This window comes from Sceloporus undulatus, chromosome 2 (assembly GCF_019175285.1).
Source record: "Sceloporus undulatus isolate JIND9_A2432 ecotype Alabama chromosome 2, SceUnd_v1.1, whole genome shotgun sequence".
In the NCBI taxonomy this organism is placed as follows: Eukaryota; Metazoa; Chordata; class Lepidosauria; order Squamata; family Phrynosomatidae; genus Sceloporus; species Sceloporus undulatus.
The window spans coordinates 329,850,097-329,868,175 of NC_056523.1; the positions used below are offsets into that span (position 1 = coordinate 329,850,097).

At 41.6% G+C, this 18,079-nt stretch overlaps 1 protein-coding gene across 1 annotated transcript in view; it reads right to left on the bottom strand.

The window, feature by feature from the left end:
- The window catches only part of NOL6 (nucleolar protein 6), an 84,322-nt gene that overhangs the window by 44,249 nt on the left and 21,994 nt on the right, over positions 1-18,079 (bottom strand). The window contains 7 exon segments of the mRNA XM_042454488.1: positions 322-439; positions 2,762-2,902; positions 11,206-11,281; positions 12,441-12,589; positions 13,614-13,736; positions 15,316-15,493; positions 17,483-17,598. Coding sequence (XP_042310422.1) covers positions 322-439; positions 2,762-2,902; positions 11,206-11,281; positions 12,441-12,589; positions 13,614-13,736; positions 15,316-15,493; positions 17,483-17,598 — 901 coding nt within the window.

Sequence of the window (18,079 nt, forward strand, 5' to 3'; positions counted from 1 at the left end):
TAAACTTTCTCTCTTAGCCCTACTTATAAAATAGGAAATCGCCTGCCTATCACAGTTATTGGAAGGATAATGTTGACACGTTTGCAAATAAAATGTTGAGGGAAATGTCTGCATAGCTCTCCAGATGTTGCTGGACTTTAACTCTCAGCAGCCCCAGACAGGGTAACCAATGGTGAGGAATGCTGGGAGGTGCGGGCCAACAGGACCTGGAGGGTTGCTGAATTCACATCTATAGAACCAAGTAGAAAGAAGATTATTCGGGATATCAATTAGTTCATATTCTTCTGTGAGCAATCACAACCCCAATAAACTCATCCTTGCCTTTCATTGGGGCTATATAAGCTGGGCAGGGTTTCTCAGCCAAGGGCAAAAGGGATTCACGATCCTTGATTCTGGCATGATAGGCATAATCCGGTTTCCTGGGAACTGGAGGGAAAACCTGGAGAAAGTAAACAGAAGGAGGAAATTGTCAAGGCTATATGACTTCAGATTAGTCATACAAATGTAAGAGAAGCCATGGTGACCATAAAACTAATTCCAAAACTGTGAAGTCTGCTTTACATTAACACTTTAATTAGTCCACTAAAACTGCATAAAATTTCACAATTCTCTTCATCAGGCAACAGCATTTAAAAAAAAAATACACAGCTATGTCTTTTTACATTATTTTGTCTTTTTAAATTATTGTAACCTGCCATGAATCCCAATGTGGGAGAAAGGCGGGATATAAATCCTTGAAATAAATTTAAAAAATGATGATTTTGCAATCAGAAGTCTACAAGTTGTCTTTAGATGGTGTGTGCCAATCAGTGTTACATACTATTTCACACATACTCTCTGAAGTCAGTGTGCAACTATCTGATTGCAATGCCATCATTCCCATTCCCTCATTTCTTTTCAACATCTTTGCCTGACTTTCTTTGCAAAGGTTAGCATTCCAAGAGTGTGTATACACTGTAGAAATAATGTAGTTTGACAACACTTTTAAGTGCTGTAATTCCATCCTATGGAACCCTGGGTTTTGTAGTTTTACAAGGCCTTTAGCCTTCTCTGCCAAAGTGCTTATGCCTCAGAAAACTACAAATCTCAGGGTTCTGTATGACAGAGCCATGGCAGTGAAAGTGGTGTCAAACTGCATTCCCACAGTGTAGACGCACCCTGAGTTTTCTGCCATTTTAGTTCGCCTAATAAAGCTATAACTATAATATGGTGACCCTATAGATGAGATATCTCCAAGACTCCCTATGCTCCACTGCTCTGCTCAGGTCCTACAAATTCATACCCATGACCACCTTAATAGAGCCTTATTTGTCTGGAGATGAATTGAAGCTGAATATGTAATCGAAAGCCACAGGGTTAATCAACCAGTCCATTCAGCAGTTCTGGCTAAAACACACAGCATACACATAAAGACAAGGAACAGAGGGTTCAAACAGCTAAAAATCGTCAATTCATGGATTGCTTCTTTTGACTCTATGTTTGAGAGAACCTGTCCACACAGGTTATGTGCCAGGGGAAAGGATTCTCACTTTGGGTGTGAGAAGCCCTGGACTGAAGCCCCAGACAAGCCCAGGCTTCGGAGGAAAGTCAGGCGATACCTGTTTTTAAACAGTGAGAGGTGGAAGAGCTTAGCAACAGAAAACATGCTTTATATGTAGAAGGTTATGGGTTCAATCCCTGGCATCTCCAGCTGCAGAGATTAAAGGGTGAAGGCTGGGAAAAATCTCCCACCCCCACCCCACCCCACCCAAGCAGTCTCTCCCCAACTCTCTAAGAACTATCACTAATAAGGCAATATTGAGGAAACAATGGCCTTTCATGACGCCCTCGTCACATGCTAGAGTTGACTCAGGGCGGCGCACCCACACGCCCCTCAACCCTAGCATGTGACGTGTATATACGGGCGCCGCCATTGTTACGTAAGCGCTGCGCAGCATCCACACAGCACCACGTAGCGCTTACGTAACCCTGCGGCATAAAAAGAAACAGCTTTTCGCGGGTTCTTCTCCCACCGGCAGGAAGTCACATGGCTTGGGGGCTGCAGCTTCCCTCCGGCGAAAATACAGGTGCCAGCAGACCACCCTTTTTGAGTGCTCGGTACCGCGCCTAAACCAGTGATCTGAGGTAGACTTATTTTGGGAAGGTTACATCTTGACTACAACTTCCAGAATCACTAGCCAGCAATGTCTGGAAAAGTTACTTGTCTTCCTATAGTTTCCAGAATCATCCAGATAGCACAGCCTAGGAAATTTACTTTTTGGATAACAGCTCCCAGAATCCCCTAACCACCAATATTAAGTATTTTGGATGTCGTTATTGTTGTGTGCCTTCAAGTCATTTCAGATTTATGGCGACCCTAAGACAAATTATGGAGTTTTCTTGGTAAGTTTTGTTCTGAAGTGTGCCACTGACGTCTCCTGAGGCTGAGAACATGTGACTTGCCCAAGGTCACCCAGTGGGTTTCATGGCTGAGCTGGGAATCCCTAGAATCCTAGTCCAACATTCAAACACACTGGCCCACAGCTTCCCAAACCCTGCAGATAGCAGTCAGAGAAAGCTGCTTTTTTGACAACAGTTGCCAGAATCCCTTCCAGCCAGAAGAGCTCAAGAAAGTTATTTGTGGATTACAACTCCCAGCATCCTCCCAGCCAGCATCGCTATACAGACAGCAGTTCTGCCACATGCATTCTCGGAGGAGGTCTACTGACTGAAAGTGACCAACCCCATCATTAACACATCTGCAGTCTCATGGGTCACTCACGTCTGTGTATCGTAGAGCTGGATGGGCTCCCTGGACTGAGGTCACGGTCAGCGGTAGCCCCTCCAAATTCCACAGCTTGCGGCTCAGGTCATCGTAGGAGCGGACAAGATTCACCATGGCCTCCTCACCCGTCCCTGCTGGCTGCATGAGAGAAAGAGAACAACCACCAAGGTGAAAAAGAACAAACGCAGGAGTGGATGAACACACCACTCTAAACAATCCTAATGCAGTTTGATTTCAGGACCAGGCATGGATAGGGGACCACCAGGAGTAAATACCAGGGATCTCCCAGGAGGTCAAGTTAAAAATCCAGCCTGAAACCCCAAGAGTGAATCATTTCTGCCAGTCAAAACTGACAGTATTGGACTAGATGGAACAAGGATCCCGATTTGACATGAGATAGCTTTCTGTGTTCCTAAAAAAACAAGAAATCTGTCACGCCATCTCCAAGAAAGAACAAAGAAAGAGTCAAAGCTAGAAAAAGCATGCTTTTACATTGCTGTTGTTGTGTACCTTGAAGTCATTTGTGACTTATTGCAACCCAAAGGGGTTTTCTCGGCATGTTTCATCATAGGAGGTTTGCCATTGCCATCCTCTGAAACTGAGGTATACTACATAAAGCACTCAAAATGCTACATCCTTTATACTATACAGTATACATCTTCTATACTACATCCTCTGAAGTATACTACATACAGCTCTCAAGACGGTGGTCATGTTGGCCTAGATCTAAATGTTAGTCACAACAGAAAGAGACTCACTAAATTCATGGGAATTTGGTACATCACTAGGGATGGAAATCCTCAACTATTTCATCCTCATATGCAAGAATATTTTTCTCCCTGTCACAGAAGAAAACAAATTTTTCTCCACAGTATTCTCACCACATTCAAATACCCTGAAATGTTGTAAAGAAATTACAGTGGACCCTCCGCATTTGCTAGGGTTAGGGGCACAGGTGGGAAAACCACAAATAAAAAATATCTCTCTGTCTCTGTCTCTGTCTCTGTCTCTGTCTCTGTCTCTGTCTCTGTCTCTATCTATCTATCTATCTATCTATCTATCTATCTATCTAATAAAATTTTATTTCTATTTCCCGCCTCTCCCAATGGATTGGGGAGAATATGCCTCTCTGGGAATCTCTAGGTCCTCCAGGGCAGGACCTACAAATGCCTAGATAAGTGTTCTCTCTAGTAATGAGTAGGTCCTCTCTAGATCCAGCTGACTCTTGGCAGAAGCTGACAACACAGTCATGCTGGAGGACCTAGAGATTCCTAGAGAGAACATATTAATCAAATCTGAGAATAATCAAATCTGCAAAAGTCAAAGCCACAAATGTGGAGGCTTCTTTTCCTTTGGAGTACATGCCATTACCACAGCAAATGAAACAACACACCACTGTTCAGAAGCACAAGCCATCACAAAAATGGGGTTTGCAAAATCCCATTGGTGTCTCACATAAGCGTCAAATTCCTCTACAGAAGTGGTTGGACATTTGCTGTTCAATATTCAACATTCAGCTAAAGGTTATGACTTCTGCAATGCACTCTACTTGAGGCTACCATTGTATCAAGTTCGGAAGCTTCAACTAGCGCAAAATGCGGCAGCCAGGTTGGTCACTAGTTCTTCGAGACTTGACCACATAACACCTATCTTGAAAGATCTACACTGGCTCCCAATTAGCTTCCGGGCACAATACAAGGTGTTGGTCATTACCTTTAAAGCCCTACATGGCTTGGGTCCGGGTTACTTACAGGAATGCATCTCCCTATATAATCCACCCCACACTCTTAGAACAAGTGGGAAGAATTTGTTGGAGATACCATCATCCAAACATGTTTCTACTTCCCTAAAGGCATTCAGCATAGCTGCCCCCAGACTTTGGAATGGACTCCCAGAGGAGACCCGCCTTATTACATCTTTAGACATCTTTAAGAAGGCGGTAAAGACAGCCGTGCTTATCCTCCTGACCTCCTATGAAGATCACTAGTATGGAACGAGACCAGCTGACCCCTTGATTGATCGATGCTACTGTTTTTAGATTCTTATGTTTTTAGGTTTTTATTTTTTACTGTGGTTTTAATGGTGCTGTAATTTTAACCTTGTAATTTTAATAATAATAAAAATAATGTGTTTTATTTATATTTCCCGCTTCTCCCAGAGATCGAAGCAAGATTACAACAGAATATAAAACGAACAGAGCAATATAAACAATTACAACTTAAAATATAGTTACCATAATATAACAATAATTGTTAAAAACAATCTATAAAAACAATATCAATCTATCAGCATATGATGTCAATCATATTTGGGTCTTGGTTTCGTTTCTGTAGAGTATACTTTATAAGGAATTGGGAGGGTATGCCAATTGAAAAAGGTAGGTTTTTAACGTCTTCTTAAAAGTTTCCAATGTAGGGATACATCGTATCTCCTCTGGGAGATTATTCCAATGTGAAGGGGCCATAACCAAAAAAGATCTTTGGTAGGTAGATTTTAATCTCACTCTGGGAAGCTCCAGTAGGTACTTCCCTGTAGTTCTGAGAGTGCGGGGTGGATTGTGTAGGGAGAGGCATTCCTTCAGGTAACTCGGGCCCAAGCCATGTAGGGCTTTAAAGGTAATGACCAACACTTTGTATTGGGCCCGGAAGCTAATTGGCAGCCAGTAAAGTAATTTTAATCTTGCTGTGATCCCGCTTCAATCCATTGGGAGAGGCAGGAAGATAGAAATATTATTATGAAAGCAAAGTTGTGCTTGCAATACATTTGGTCATGAAGATGTACATTCGGTCATACATACAGGTGCGCATTTAGTTGTGTAACACTGCTATTCTGAATAAGGGTTTCGTACTACATTCAATGCTTGGGCCAAGATTATCTGAAAGACTGTATCTCTTCATAGTCTGCTTAAATCTTAAAATATTTAGGGCACTGGGTTTGGCTCTCAGTCCTACAGCCATTAAAGGGACATTTGGTGAGCACATGAGAAAGAGCCTTTTCGGTGACTATTGTCAGACAACTGGGATCTCCCCTCAACTGGAATCTCAGTTGGCCTCCTTTCTGTTCTGTCTGAGCCATTAGATAAAGACCTTTTTATTTAGGCAGAGCTTTTGGCTCTTAAGCCAATGAGGTGTTTTTAAAGTGGTGAGATTTTATGTCTTTAAATTCTGCTTTAAATTGTTTTAACTATATGCTTTTTAAACAGAGTTTAGCTGTACTTTGTTTTAATTCATTGGTAGTGAAGTGGTTTGAGTGCTGAACTAGGACACTGTGAGACCAGGGTTCAAATTCCCACTTGGGCATGGAAACCCACTGGGTGATCTCAGAGGCTGACAGAGTCACACTTTCTCAGACCCAAAAGAAGGGAAGGACAAACCCTCTCTGAACAAATTCTTCCAAGTAAACCCTGTGATAGGTTCACTTTAGGGTCGCTGTAAATCAGACATGACTTGAAGGAACACAACAACAACAACAAGCAGCCTTTGGTCCCATGCCAAGAGCTAGATGGGATATAAATTAAATAAACAAAGTAATTCCAAATTGTACCAATTTACATTGAAGATCCCTGATGAATGATCATGGCCTGTTAAGTCCAAAAATGTAGCAGTGGAGAACAGTGAAGGATCAAGGTGAAAAGAAGTTTAGAAAAATATTATATTATCATGCAGCAGCAAACAGAAAATATCAAATCTTGGAGGGAAACTGTGGAATTCTCTTCCACAGAAGGCTAGGTTAGTCCCCTTCCTTTTTTCCTTCCTCTTGGAGGTAAAGACTCTTTTCTTTAAACCAGTATTTGGCTATTAGGTGTTTGCAGTCTCTGTGAATCTCTACAATTTATAGATACACTATTTATTTATTTAATATCCCACCTTTCTCTTGGCATAGGACCCAATGCAGCTTGTTGTTGTGTGCCTTTATGTTTGTGCACAAAGGTATTTTAATAAGTGTGTGTATGCACGTATGTGCAGTATTTTTTATTCTTGTTTATAAAGTTATAAAATCCATTTATAAACTTATAAAATGGTGGTGTTTTAAAAAGATAATTCATTTGTTTGTTTTTAATTTTTGTATTGTCCGGTGCTTTGCTGTACTTTTTTTTACTATGCATTGCTAATCGTCTTGGGTCTCAAAATGGAGTATAAATCATAGAGTTGGAAGAGACCGCAAGGGCCATCCAGTCCAACTCCCTGCCATGCAGAAAATCTAAATCAAAGCATCCCCGACAGATGGCCATCCAGCCTCTGTTTGAAGACCTCCAAGGAAGGAAACTCCACCACATTCTGAGGGAGTTTGTTCCACTGTCGAACAGCCCTTACTGTCAGGAAGTTCCTCCTAATGTTGAGGTGGAATCTCTTTTCCTGCAGTTTGCATCCATTGCTCCACGTTCTAGTCTTTGGAGCAGCAGAAAACGAACTTGCTCCCTCCTCAATATGACATCCCTTCAAATACTTAAACAGGGCTATCATATCACCTCTTAATCTTCTCTTCTCCAGGCTAAACATCTCCAGCTCCCTAAGGCGTTCCTCATAGGGCATGGTTTCCAGACCCTTCACCATTTTAGCTGTCCTCCATTGGACATGCTCCAGTTTTTCAATGTCCTTTTTGAATTGTGGTGCCCAGAACTGGACACAATATTCCAGGTGGGGCCTGACCAGAGCAGAATAGAGAGGCACTATTACTTCCCTTGATCTAGACATTACACTTCTATTGATATAGCCTAAAACTGCATTGGCCTTTTTAGCTGCCTCATCGCACTGTTGACTCATGTTCAACTTGTGGTCTACTTGGACTCCTAGACCCCTTTCACACGTAGTTTCATTCAGCCAGGTTTCTCTCATCCTATATCTGTGCATTTTATTTTTCTGCCCTAAGTGCAGTGCCTTGCATTTATCTGTGTTGAATTTCATTTTATTAGGTTTGGCCCAGTTTTCTAGTCTGTTCAGGTCATTTTGAATTTTGATCCTGTCCTCTGGAATATTAGCTATTCCTCCTAGTTTGGTGTCATCTGCAAATTTGATAAGTCTGCCTCGAATTCTTTCATCCAAGTCATTAATAAAGATGTTGAATAGCACTAGGCCCAGGACAGAACCCTGTGGGACCCCACTTGCTTGATAAATTAAACTCTCATCATCCCTCACCTATGTTGGCTAAGGCTAGCAGGAGCTACAATTCAACAGTGTCTGAAAAAGCCACAAACTGCCAAGCCATGTGTACTGGGTGCCAAGCCAAACAAAGAGTGCTGATAAGTAACAGGTTTATCCAGATTGTAGCAGAAGATAAATATTATTTGTGTCATTTAATATGAAGCCGTTTACAAGGACATCTTTAAAAAATCTGACTCTGGGAACAATATACAGCATCGAGTATAAAATACAGTATTCCCCATCTTCAATTTTCCCCAGCTGACAAATACAAAAGTGTTGGTCTGCTGGAATATTAAAGCATTTTCTGTCTGAGTAACCCAAAGGAACAGTCTGAAAGTTAAATCTTCTATCTGACAGGTAGCAGAGAAAGAGAAAACTCTGCCTTTTGCACAGACAGTGCCCAGGGGACAAAGCAAAATTCAAATGGAAAGAAATGAAACTGCATGGAATCCACGTGCCTTCAGTAATTCAAGCCAAATGTGACACCATCACAGTTTCTCAGGAGAACACCTAGTTCTCGACAGTTCTCATGTCACTCCCTGAAAAAGAACAACTCAAAAAGCAAATATGGGGGCTTCAAACCTATCACAGATTAAGGGCGCCACCTCTAGGCCAGTGCCATTTGTGTGTTGTTGTGTGCCTTCAAGTCATTTCTGATTTATAGCAACCCTAAGGCAAACCTATTACAGGGTTTTCTTGGAAAGATTTATTCAGTGGAGTTTGCCAGTGTCATAGTCATCAATTATCCTCAACAATTTTGGATTGGCACAACTATACTATAATAATAAATAATAATAAAATTTTTATTTATATACCGCCCTTCCATTGATCAGGGCGGTGAACATAGCAATAAAACACAATACAGACAGATATAAAACACATAGATACAAAATTAAAAACAACTTAAAACCCCGATCAGCCATCCGTCTTGCCGACATGGAGGGAGGAAGCCATCTGGAACTTCACTCGGGAATGCAGTTCGAAATAGAAGGGTTTTTAAATCCCTTCTAAACTGGGCCAGGGAGGTGGCCGAGCGGAGTTCAGTGGGCAGCGTGTTCCCAAAGGGCCGGGGCGACGATGGAATATGTCCTCCTCGTGTAGAGGAGAGTTTGGCCCCTGGAACACTGAGTAATTGCTGCCGAAGTTCGAAGTGCGGGGGCGGAATGTATGGGAAGAGGCGGTCCTTCAGGTATCCTGGGCCCAAGCCATGTAATGTCTAAATACCCTAAAGGCATCAGATCCCATCTATTCTTGGAAGCTAACCACCCTGGTTAGTACTTGGATGGAGACTGGAAATGAATATCAGGTGCTGTTTACTACATTTCAGAGGAAAGAACTGGCAAAACCACCTCTTGCCTAAGAAAACCCTATGAAATTCATAGGATCTCCTAAGTCAACAGGTGACTTGAAGGCACATAGGCACACATACACTATAATTTAGCCCAATGGTTCCCAAACTTTGGTCCTCCAGATGTTTTGGACTTCAACTTCCAAATTCCTTGACTGTTGGCCAAGCTGGCTCAAGCTTCTGGGAATTGAAGTTCAAAACATCTGGAGGACCAAAGTTTGGGAACTACTGATTTAGCCTAAATACCCTAAAGGCCCAGGCCTGTGATATTGGAAACTAAGTATGGTCAGCCCTGGTTAGTAGTTGGATGGGAAGCTAGTAAAGAATACCCGGTGCTGCAGGCTACATTTCAGACGAAGGAACTGGCAAAATCACCTCTGAATATTCCTTGCCTAAGAAAACCCTATGAAATTTAAAGGGTTGCCGTAAGGCAACAGGCACTTTGAAGGCACACACACATATACCTAAAATCCCTAAAGACATCAGCTCCCATCTGGTCTTGGAAGCTAAGCACAGTCAGCCATGGTTAGTACTTGGATGGGAGACTACTAAGGAATACCATGTGCTGTAGGCTGCATTTCAGAGGAAAGAACTGGCAAAACCACCTCTGAGGATTCCTTGCCTAAGAAAACCCCATGAAATTCAGAGTTGCCATAAGTCAACAGGTGAACTGAAGGGACATATGTGCACATATACTATAATTTAAATGTTTGGCTTTCTGTCTATTAACATTATCAGTATTAATCCATATTTGATCACTGAGCCACTAAATTTAAGTGTTCTAACTTGTTGGGAGTAACAAAAAAATTAATACAGTTTTAGACCCAATCCATCAACTACACCAGGTACCTCCGAATCTCACTTTTCATATTTCTTTATTTTATGCCCTAGAACATACATTTATGAATCAATTTTGATCAAATGTGGTATTTAAATTTAGGCTGACTTCCTGAACAGTTCTGCACACTTCTGAGTCTGATCAGCAAACTTTTGCAGGGGGAGGGCTTGGCCCATTTTGCTTGTAAGTAAGAAGAAGGAGGAGAAATTTCCTGCCTCTCCACAAGGGTCAAGGCGGGGTACAATATGTTAAAATACAAAACTCAGTTAAAAAAGAAAACACATAAAACCATAAAATGCAATCAGGCTATGCTGAGTGCTCCCAGGCTGTGGAACTCTCTTCCACAAGAGTCATGGCTGCACTCCTTTTTGTTCTCCTTCTGCCAGCAGGAAATAACTTTTTAATTAAAAGGCATTTGATGATTAATCTTTCCAATTAATTAAGATTAATTAATTAAGATTACAATTAAGTAACAAGTATCTTCTCACATTAGTAATTTACCCTGCAATTAGTAGATTACATATCCAGAAGCGGTTGCATTAAATAACATGGAAACTACCACTATTGCAGATGCCTTATTAATCCTATTTTGTAGAGTGAGATTCCCAAGCAAAGAGACTTAAAAGGGTGAAAGCAGGGCAGTAACAAAGGGCCTTTTGTAAAGAAGAGGTAAAAGGTAACCCCAAGGCATATACAGAAGGTCCCATCACAACCATGTCCCTTATATAGAATGACAAAATTGCTTTTTGGATTGGAGAGGGAGAATATTTTAAAGCCATGGGTGATGGAATCCGTGGATGCAGAATCTGTAGATACAGAGAGCCAACTGTACTACAAATACTCTGAAATGCGTTTGAAAAAAATCAGGAAGCGTTAATCATCACTCAAAAAATCCTATAGTTTGCAGTCATCACTAAAACAGATTTTGGAGTGACTGTCAATGAGTTGTGGTCAATAAATTAATTTAGCATACGAGGTCCTAACTCCAGACTCACACAGACTATTTAACTGTCATTAAAAGACAACATTTAAATCATTGTCAGGATGCAGAAATTTAAAAGAGAAGGAAAGGGGGAAAGAAAGAAAGAAAGAAAGAAAGAAAGAAAGATATTACCTCACGTCCAGTTTTGATCACAGACTCCAGCAAGGCACCTGTGTAACAGATAGAAGATTCTGGGATGTCCATATGTCTGCAGGGATAGAAAGCCATATCAAGATTGTCAAAGTAGGAATAGATTTCTTCTTTATGATCAACTTCCTTTCTCTCTCATTTTTTTTCCTTCCTAGAAAGAAGTCTCTGCTTCTTTTAAGTTGCCAGAAAAAGCTTGAAACCATGAGTAGTTAAAGTCCCCTAGGAAACCTTCATATATTTCATAAGCAGACTATACTTGGCATTGGCCTGCATTTTGTAAAGGCAAAAGATACACAGCTTCTCCACATCCAGGCAACTTCCATACCCAGCAAGGCATCAGCAGTCAAGAATTGTTTGTATTTTAATTATGTTGTGAGCCGCCCTGATCGGAGGAAGGGCGGCATATAAATAAAAATTTCATTTATTATTATTATATTATTATAATTGTATGCAAAGAGGAACTGGAGAGTGCCTGATCTTGTTGTCACTTGAACTTATGTTTAACCAGCTCAGTCAATTTAAGCCCTACATTCACTTTGTCAGCATAGCCAGCCTGATGCAATAACTTTCACCTGTTTGACATTAGGATATGGTTCTCAGAAGGCACTCCATCTAAAGAAATTGAGGTTTCCTCATGGTGAGCAGCCAATGATAAGCACACCTTGTTGATGTCATTGCTTCCGACCTATAGTGGCCCTAGGGCACAGTGATCAATACCCTTTGAGGCAATCTAATCCATTTTGGAATAACTCTTGCAGACAGGAAGCTCTCTGTAATGTTTAGATGGAATCACTTTTCTTGCAATGTGAATCCACTGGTTCATGTTCTAGTCTCGGGAGCAGCAGAAAACAAGCTCACCCCATCTTTTTGTATGAAATACTCAACAGTGGAATAGATTACCTCGCAGGGTGGTGGACTCTCCATCTTTGGAGTTCTTTAAACAGAGACTGGATGGACATCTCATGGGATTGCTTTAGCTGGGTATTCATTATGGCAGGAAGTTGGATCAGATGGCCATTCCAACTCTAACATTCTATGGCCCTTCTACATTGGTGCATCCAAGTTACCTGGTGTGTGGGACCAGCAATTTTATTCCTCACTGTGCCAGGGACTAGACCCATATTCCTTCTTCAGCCAATGCTCCATCATTGCCGGCTCTACCATACCCTACTACCCCTCTCCACGTACACAAACAGTGCTACCATTCCGCTACTCACAACTGCAAGAGGTGACGAATTATCTGCTCTGGAATGAGACGTTTCTGACTCATGTTTGCTGCATTCCACAAAACAGCCTCACAGATGGCACCATCTTGGAAACGCCTCAGTTCTGAGCGCTGCCCCCAAAATTGTCGGAACTCCACTGCCTGCAGGAAGAGGAATCAAATAGAGACAAGTGAAGAAATAGTTAATTCCTGTGCTTGCTTGCTTTATAATAAAAAATATACTAATTCATTGTATACATAGATACATAAAGGAAAGTGGAGGAAAGATGTGCCAGTGAGGTAGATGCAGTCTCTGGACATATATTCGAACACAGATGTAAGTTAATTAGAGTAAGTTTAGTTTTTTGAGGGTTTTTCAGGCTATGTGGCCATGTTCTAGAAGAGTTTATTCCTGATGTTCCGCCAGCATCTGTGGCTGGCATTTTCAGAGAGAGTAAGGTTACTTTAGCTTTTCAGCTACATTTTAAAAAAAGATAAACAATAAAAAACAAATACCAAGTATTCTAACCCTAATGTTTTTATAGATAGGACCAATTACATTGGCAAGCAATGAATAATGAAAACAAAAGTGCTGTTGAGTTCTAAAAACAAAACAGACAAAGTCTAAGGTCTCACATTACTGTTGAAGAAGCAAAACATGGCCTGGAATTAGCTGTCAAAATCTACATGTTTTCCAGCGATGGAGGGGAGGGATCTTCAATCGGGTTAGTTCCCTCCTCACGCTCTAATAGGCAGGGCTAGAGACTTGCAGGTGACATCAAGGAGGGAACGCCCCCTGAGTATCCAGTCTGGTTCCTGCCTCACTCCAGTTAGGTCATTCTTTCATTCTCTTCTTCTTTAACTTAAAAAAAAATCTTTTCCTTCCTTCTTTCCTTTCCCTGAGTCAGGACTAGTTAGGGTTCAGATGCTGGCTGGATGCAAAGAGGAAAGGCAGAGCAAAGAAAGTGGAAACTGTGGAATGGACCCCGCAAAAAGAACCATTTGAAACTATGCCAAACAGGTTCTGTGTAGAAAATAAAACAGATGGAAGTTTTTAAAAAAGAAGAGCTTGAGAAATGCTAACTTTCTTGGTCTGTAATTCCCAGAATCGCAGTCAAAATGTCCACTGGCCATGTGACTGTTCAGGTTAAACACTGAGGGCACCAGGACACTACACAAGCCTCACCTCAGATCTATCTGCTTCAGGCCCCCTCTCCAAGATGCCAGTAGCAAAATCAAGGCTCAGCAAAAGCCCAAACGCCAGGGATCCAACATCTTTGTGCTGCGGGGGATCCATGTTGATTGACCACTGAAAAAAAGACAGGAGGAACAAAGTCATTTGAGCCACTCAGTGAAAACACATCATCCTCCCATGATTTTCACCACTACAGGATAAACTAACAGAATCCTTTAGGATCACCTGTTTCCAGACAAGCTCACCCCAAGGCTAAACAGACTGACAGGCATGAGAAACAAAGACTTTTTGGTAGTGGCGTCTGTCATGAAATCCCCTCACCCAAAACATGTGGTGTCCATAGTCCTTTGCCATTAGAACAGGTTTTCAAATGGGCTCACATGAAAACCCTCTTGTTTGGGGTTGCCTTCTCTAAAATTTACAGAACTGGCTGGTGATCAGAAAACCAGAAACCCTTTAGAGCACAAAGTTAACTGCCAAAATGTTATAGCTCTACTGAATCTAAAATCCTCCGAGGCTAGGACTGGTGGAAATTAAGTACTATTTTCATCTTGGCATAACAATGTGTTAGCATTGGGGTTGGGCCCTTAGGTTGGAATAAGGTCTGGATCTGGAGCAATTCAGCTGCTCCCTTGCTCCATATCTCCTTCTTCCCTTTTTTTTTTTTTTGGTCTTCTATGGGCATATCATGGCCAGCAGACCAGTTCTGCCATCTGACCGCTCTACTGTCAAGGAGAATCCTGTTGACAGGAGGAATCATTTTGGCAAAAGAGACACAGGTTGACTCTTGCTTATCCAGAATTCCAAAATATTCCAGAATCCAAAATTGTTCCCATAGATAGATGAGATGTTTTATGGGATGATAAAACATACACAAACTTGGTTTTATGCACAAAGTTATTAAACAGATTGTGGATAAAATTACCTTCAGGCTATATGTATAAGGTGTATACAAAACATAAATGAATTTTATGTTTTGCCTTGGATCCCTTCTCCAAAGTATCTCATCATGTATATGCAAATTTTCCAAAATCCAAAACACTTCTGGTCCCAAGCATTTCAACCTGTACATGCCTTATTCTATAACTGGGTCATTAGTTAAAACTGCATTGTTTAAGTATTTTTATAATAATGTGTTGCCAGCCTGTGAATTTCTTGTGGACAGCTGGTTTCAATGATTGTCTTTACTCAAATATGATACTGTATTTTACTTTCAAGGTAAGCTGCCTTACAAGCAGAAAGGTATCTATTACAAACATCTTTCTTCCCTTCTTCATCTGAAAACAGTTCTGAGGCCTGAAGACACACAGACAAAGATCCTACTAAATAGTTGTGTAGTGTAAAATTATGCAAATATTACTACGTTGCAATACTGGCTTGTGCCACTATACATGACCCATGCAATAGTTATCACAATCACACACTCTCCAGATGAGTAACAGTAGTGTCAACTCCCTATGCCTCACTAAGAATCAGTATTGCAGATCCTACACAGTGCTACATTGGGTTTGTGCAACTTCTGAGAAAGCAAAGCTATGAGTAAAGCCACTATGGGACAGGAAACAGAAAATGCCAGAAATGGAGTGGAATTTTCAAGGGGAGCCCTTTGGTGTCAAGAAGGGCTATTACTGTCTTGAAAGCTGTATTGTCTTAGCAGTCAGGTGGAATAACTTTGAGCATAAATCAAAATTACCGACTGAGTCTGGGGCAAAGTGTGGGTTAGCAGCACAATTCGCTTGGCCAGCCCACGTTCCAGCAAGCTGAGGAGGAAAGGTAGAGTTGCTGCCACATAGTTTCCACCACGGTCCATTAGTTCATTGAGGAGATTCATCTTCTTGCAGGCAGCCTGTAGCTTCGAGACATGTCTGAGACTGAAGCAGAAAGGGGAGACATAGTCATTGCTGGGTATGCATGCAATGGACATCCTCTGTGTGCTCAGAATGCGTGTACTTGGTGATTTCAAACAAAATAAATACAATGGGCCTTTGGTATCTGTGGGGGTTTGGTTCCAGGAACCCCCGCGGATAAAAGAATACCACGGATGCTCAGTCAGTATTTAAAATTCAAAGTATCCTGCGATTGACGGCAGCCAGGCTGAAAAGTCATCTCAGGGCAGGAAGGGAGGCTGGAGCGGGCAGACCCAGGCACCTGGGACACATGCTTCCTGCTCCTGCTGTGATTTGGCTCACAAGGGGCAGCAGGTATGCTCCCAGGAAAAAGGAAGAATGCAGGTATGGCGCTTGGGGCTTGCCTCTCCCTCCCTCTTGGCTTATTGAAACCCACCACCACCACCACGTCTGATTGAAAGCAATCCCACAAAGGAGTTTAAAAGAGAGCAAAAAAGACTAAGTGCCTGACTCTGAGAGACTTGCTTTACCTGTGCTCCCTTTCAACCTCTAATTCTCCCCACTCCATGTCTCATTGAAAACAATCCTAGAAAGGAGTTTAAAAGAGAACAAGTGATTTCCTCCTCTCCCCACTTAGCCCTTCTTCCTCTCTTTTAGTGAGGAGGATTAGAGGTTGGAAGAGAGCACAGGCAAAGCTAGTCTCTCAGAGTCAGGCACTTAGTCCTTCTTGGCCTACATGGCTTGGGTCCAAGTTACTTACGGGACCGCTTCTCCCTACATAATCCGCCCCGCAGTCTTAGAACATCGGGCAAGAAGTTATTAGAAATTATGAATTCCAAATATGTTTACACCTCCCAGAGACCCCTCTCTATAAGGGCTCCGAGATTGTGGAACAGCTTTCCTGAGGATATCCACTCGGCGACCTCATTGGAAGAATTTAGGAAAGCACTTAAAACCGAGCTTTTTCGCCAAGCATATCCTGATATGATATAATATATCGACTACCCCTTTGAATGAGACGCTGTGCTATTTACCGATTGTACTGTTAATAGTTAGTTGTTAATTGATAATTACATGTTGGATATTTTAATGTTAGAGAATTTTAGTGCATATACTGTGTTTTTACTTAGTCTGTAACCCTGCTTCAATCCAACCAGGAGAGGCGGGGAAACATAAATAACATCATATTATTATTATTATTATTATTATTATTATTATTATTATTGCTCTTTTAAACTCCTTTCTGGGATTGCTTTCCATCAGACATGGTGGTGGTGAGGGTTTTTCAATATGCCAAGGGAGAGGGGGAGGCAAGCTCCAAGCACCATGCCTGCTTTCTTCCTGCTTCCTGGAAACATACCAGACAACCCTTTGGAGCCAAATCACAGCAGAAGCAGGAAAAATGTGTCCCTGGTGCCCGGTTCTGCCTGTTCCAGTCTCCCTTCTTGCCGTGAGACTGTTTCTCAGCCTGGCTGCCATCAATCACTGGTAAAAAAAAAAACAATAATTAAATGTTTCTTAATTTCAGTCTGCGGATGCTGAAATTTGCTGATATCAAATTAATGGATAACAAGGGCCCACTGTAAATCTGTGCCAACAAACTCAAACATTTGCTTTGGAGGAGACTTGGGGAGATGATGCTGAGGGAGTCAACAAGTCTTCCCATGACAGGGTCACCTTTGGGTTGCCATAAGTCAAAAATAACTTGAGGCACACACAAACAACAATTAGTCTGCCTAAGCAGCTTAAAGGCACCAGATCCTGTCTGGTCTTGAAAGCTGTTTGCCTAAAGTGGGCCCTTGGTATCCACTACAGTTTCATTCCACAACCCCTTGTGGATACCAAAATCCATGGATGCCAAAATCCATGGATGCTTAATCCCCATTATATATATGCAATGGCATAGTAAAATGGTGCCCCATATATAAAATGGCAAAATCAAGGTTTGGTTTTTGGCACATACACACATCATTAACTACTTTTACATTTTCCATACATCTGAAAAGTACATACTGGAACACATGGTCAAAAGTTCGTATTAGAGGCTTGGGGGTCATGAACACCAACTGGAACCCTTCCACAGTTTTGTCATCCAGAATCTCCATGGAACGCTTAGCTTCAAACCGAATCTAAGGAAGAACAAACAACAGTCACATTTAGGGATTAATTCCACCAGCATACCATGACACAGCTCTCCCTCTCTCAACCACAAAACAGAAGGGGATTTCCATGCGCCTTTTGGTCTAGGAAGCATTGCTTAAGAAGAATCTGCTGCTTGAGAAGGATAGGGATAATTCACCAGGAGATGACTCTGGGGAAGAGCTTTGTGGAGCAGGAAAAATGTGTGGTAGACTATGCTGAGATATCGCTGCTTCCCCTCTCATAAGGTACAACTACACTGTAGAATTCTTTAATATTTTTATTGGTTTTTATGCTCTGTAAAGCCAAACAATATATATAATAAATTCTTACTAAATATTATCATTATTAAACCATATACTGTACTTTTCAACCCCCCTCTGCCCTCTCTCCTCCCCCTCCAATGGCTATAACAAAAGTAATTTAGTATTCAGTATTTATAATGTGGAATATCTTAATAGTTTCCCCAGC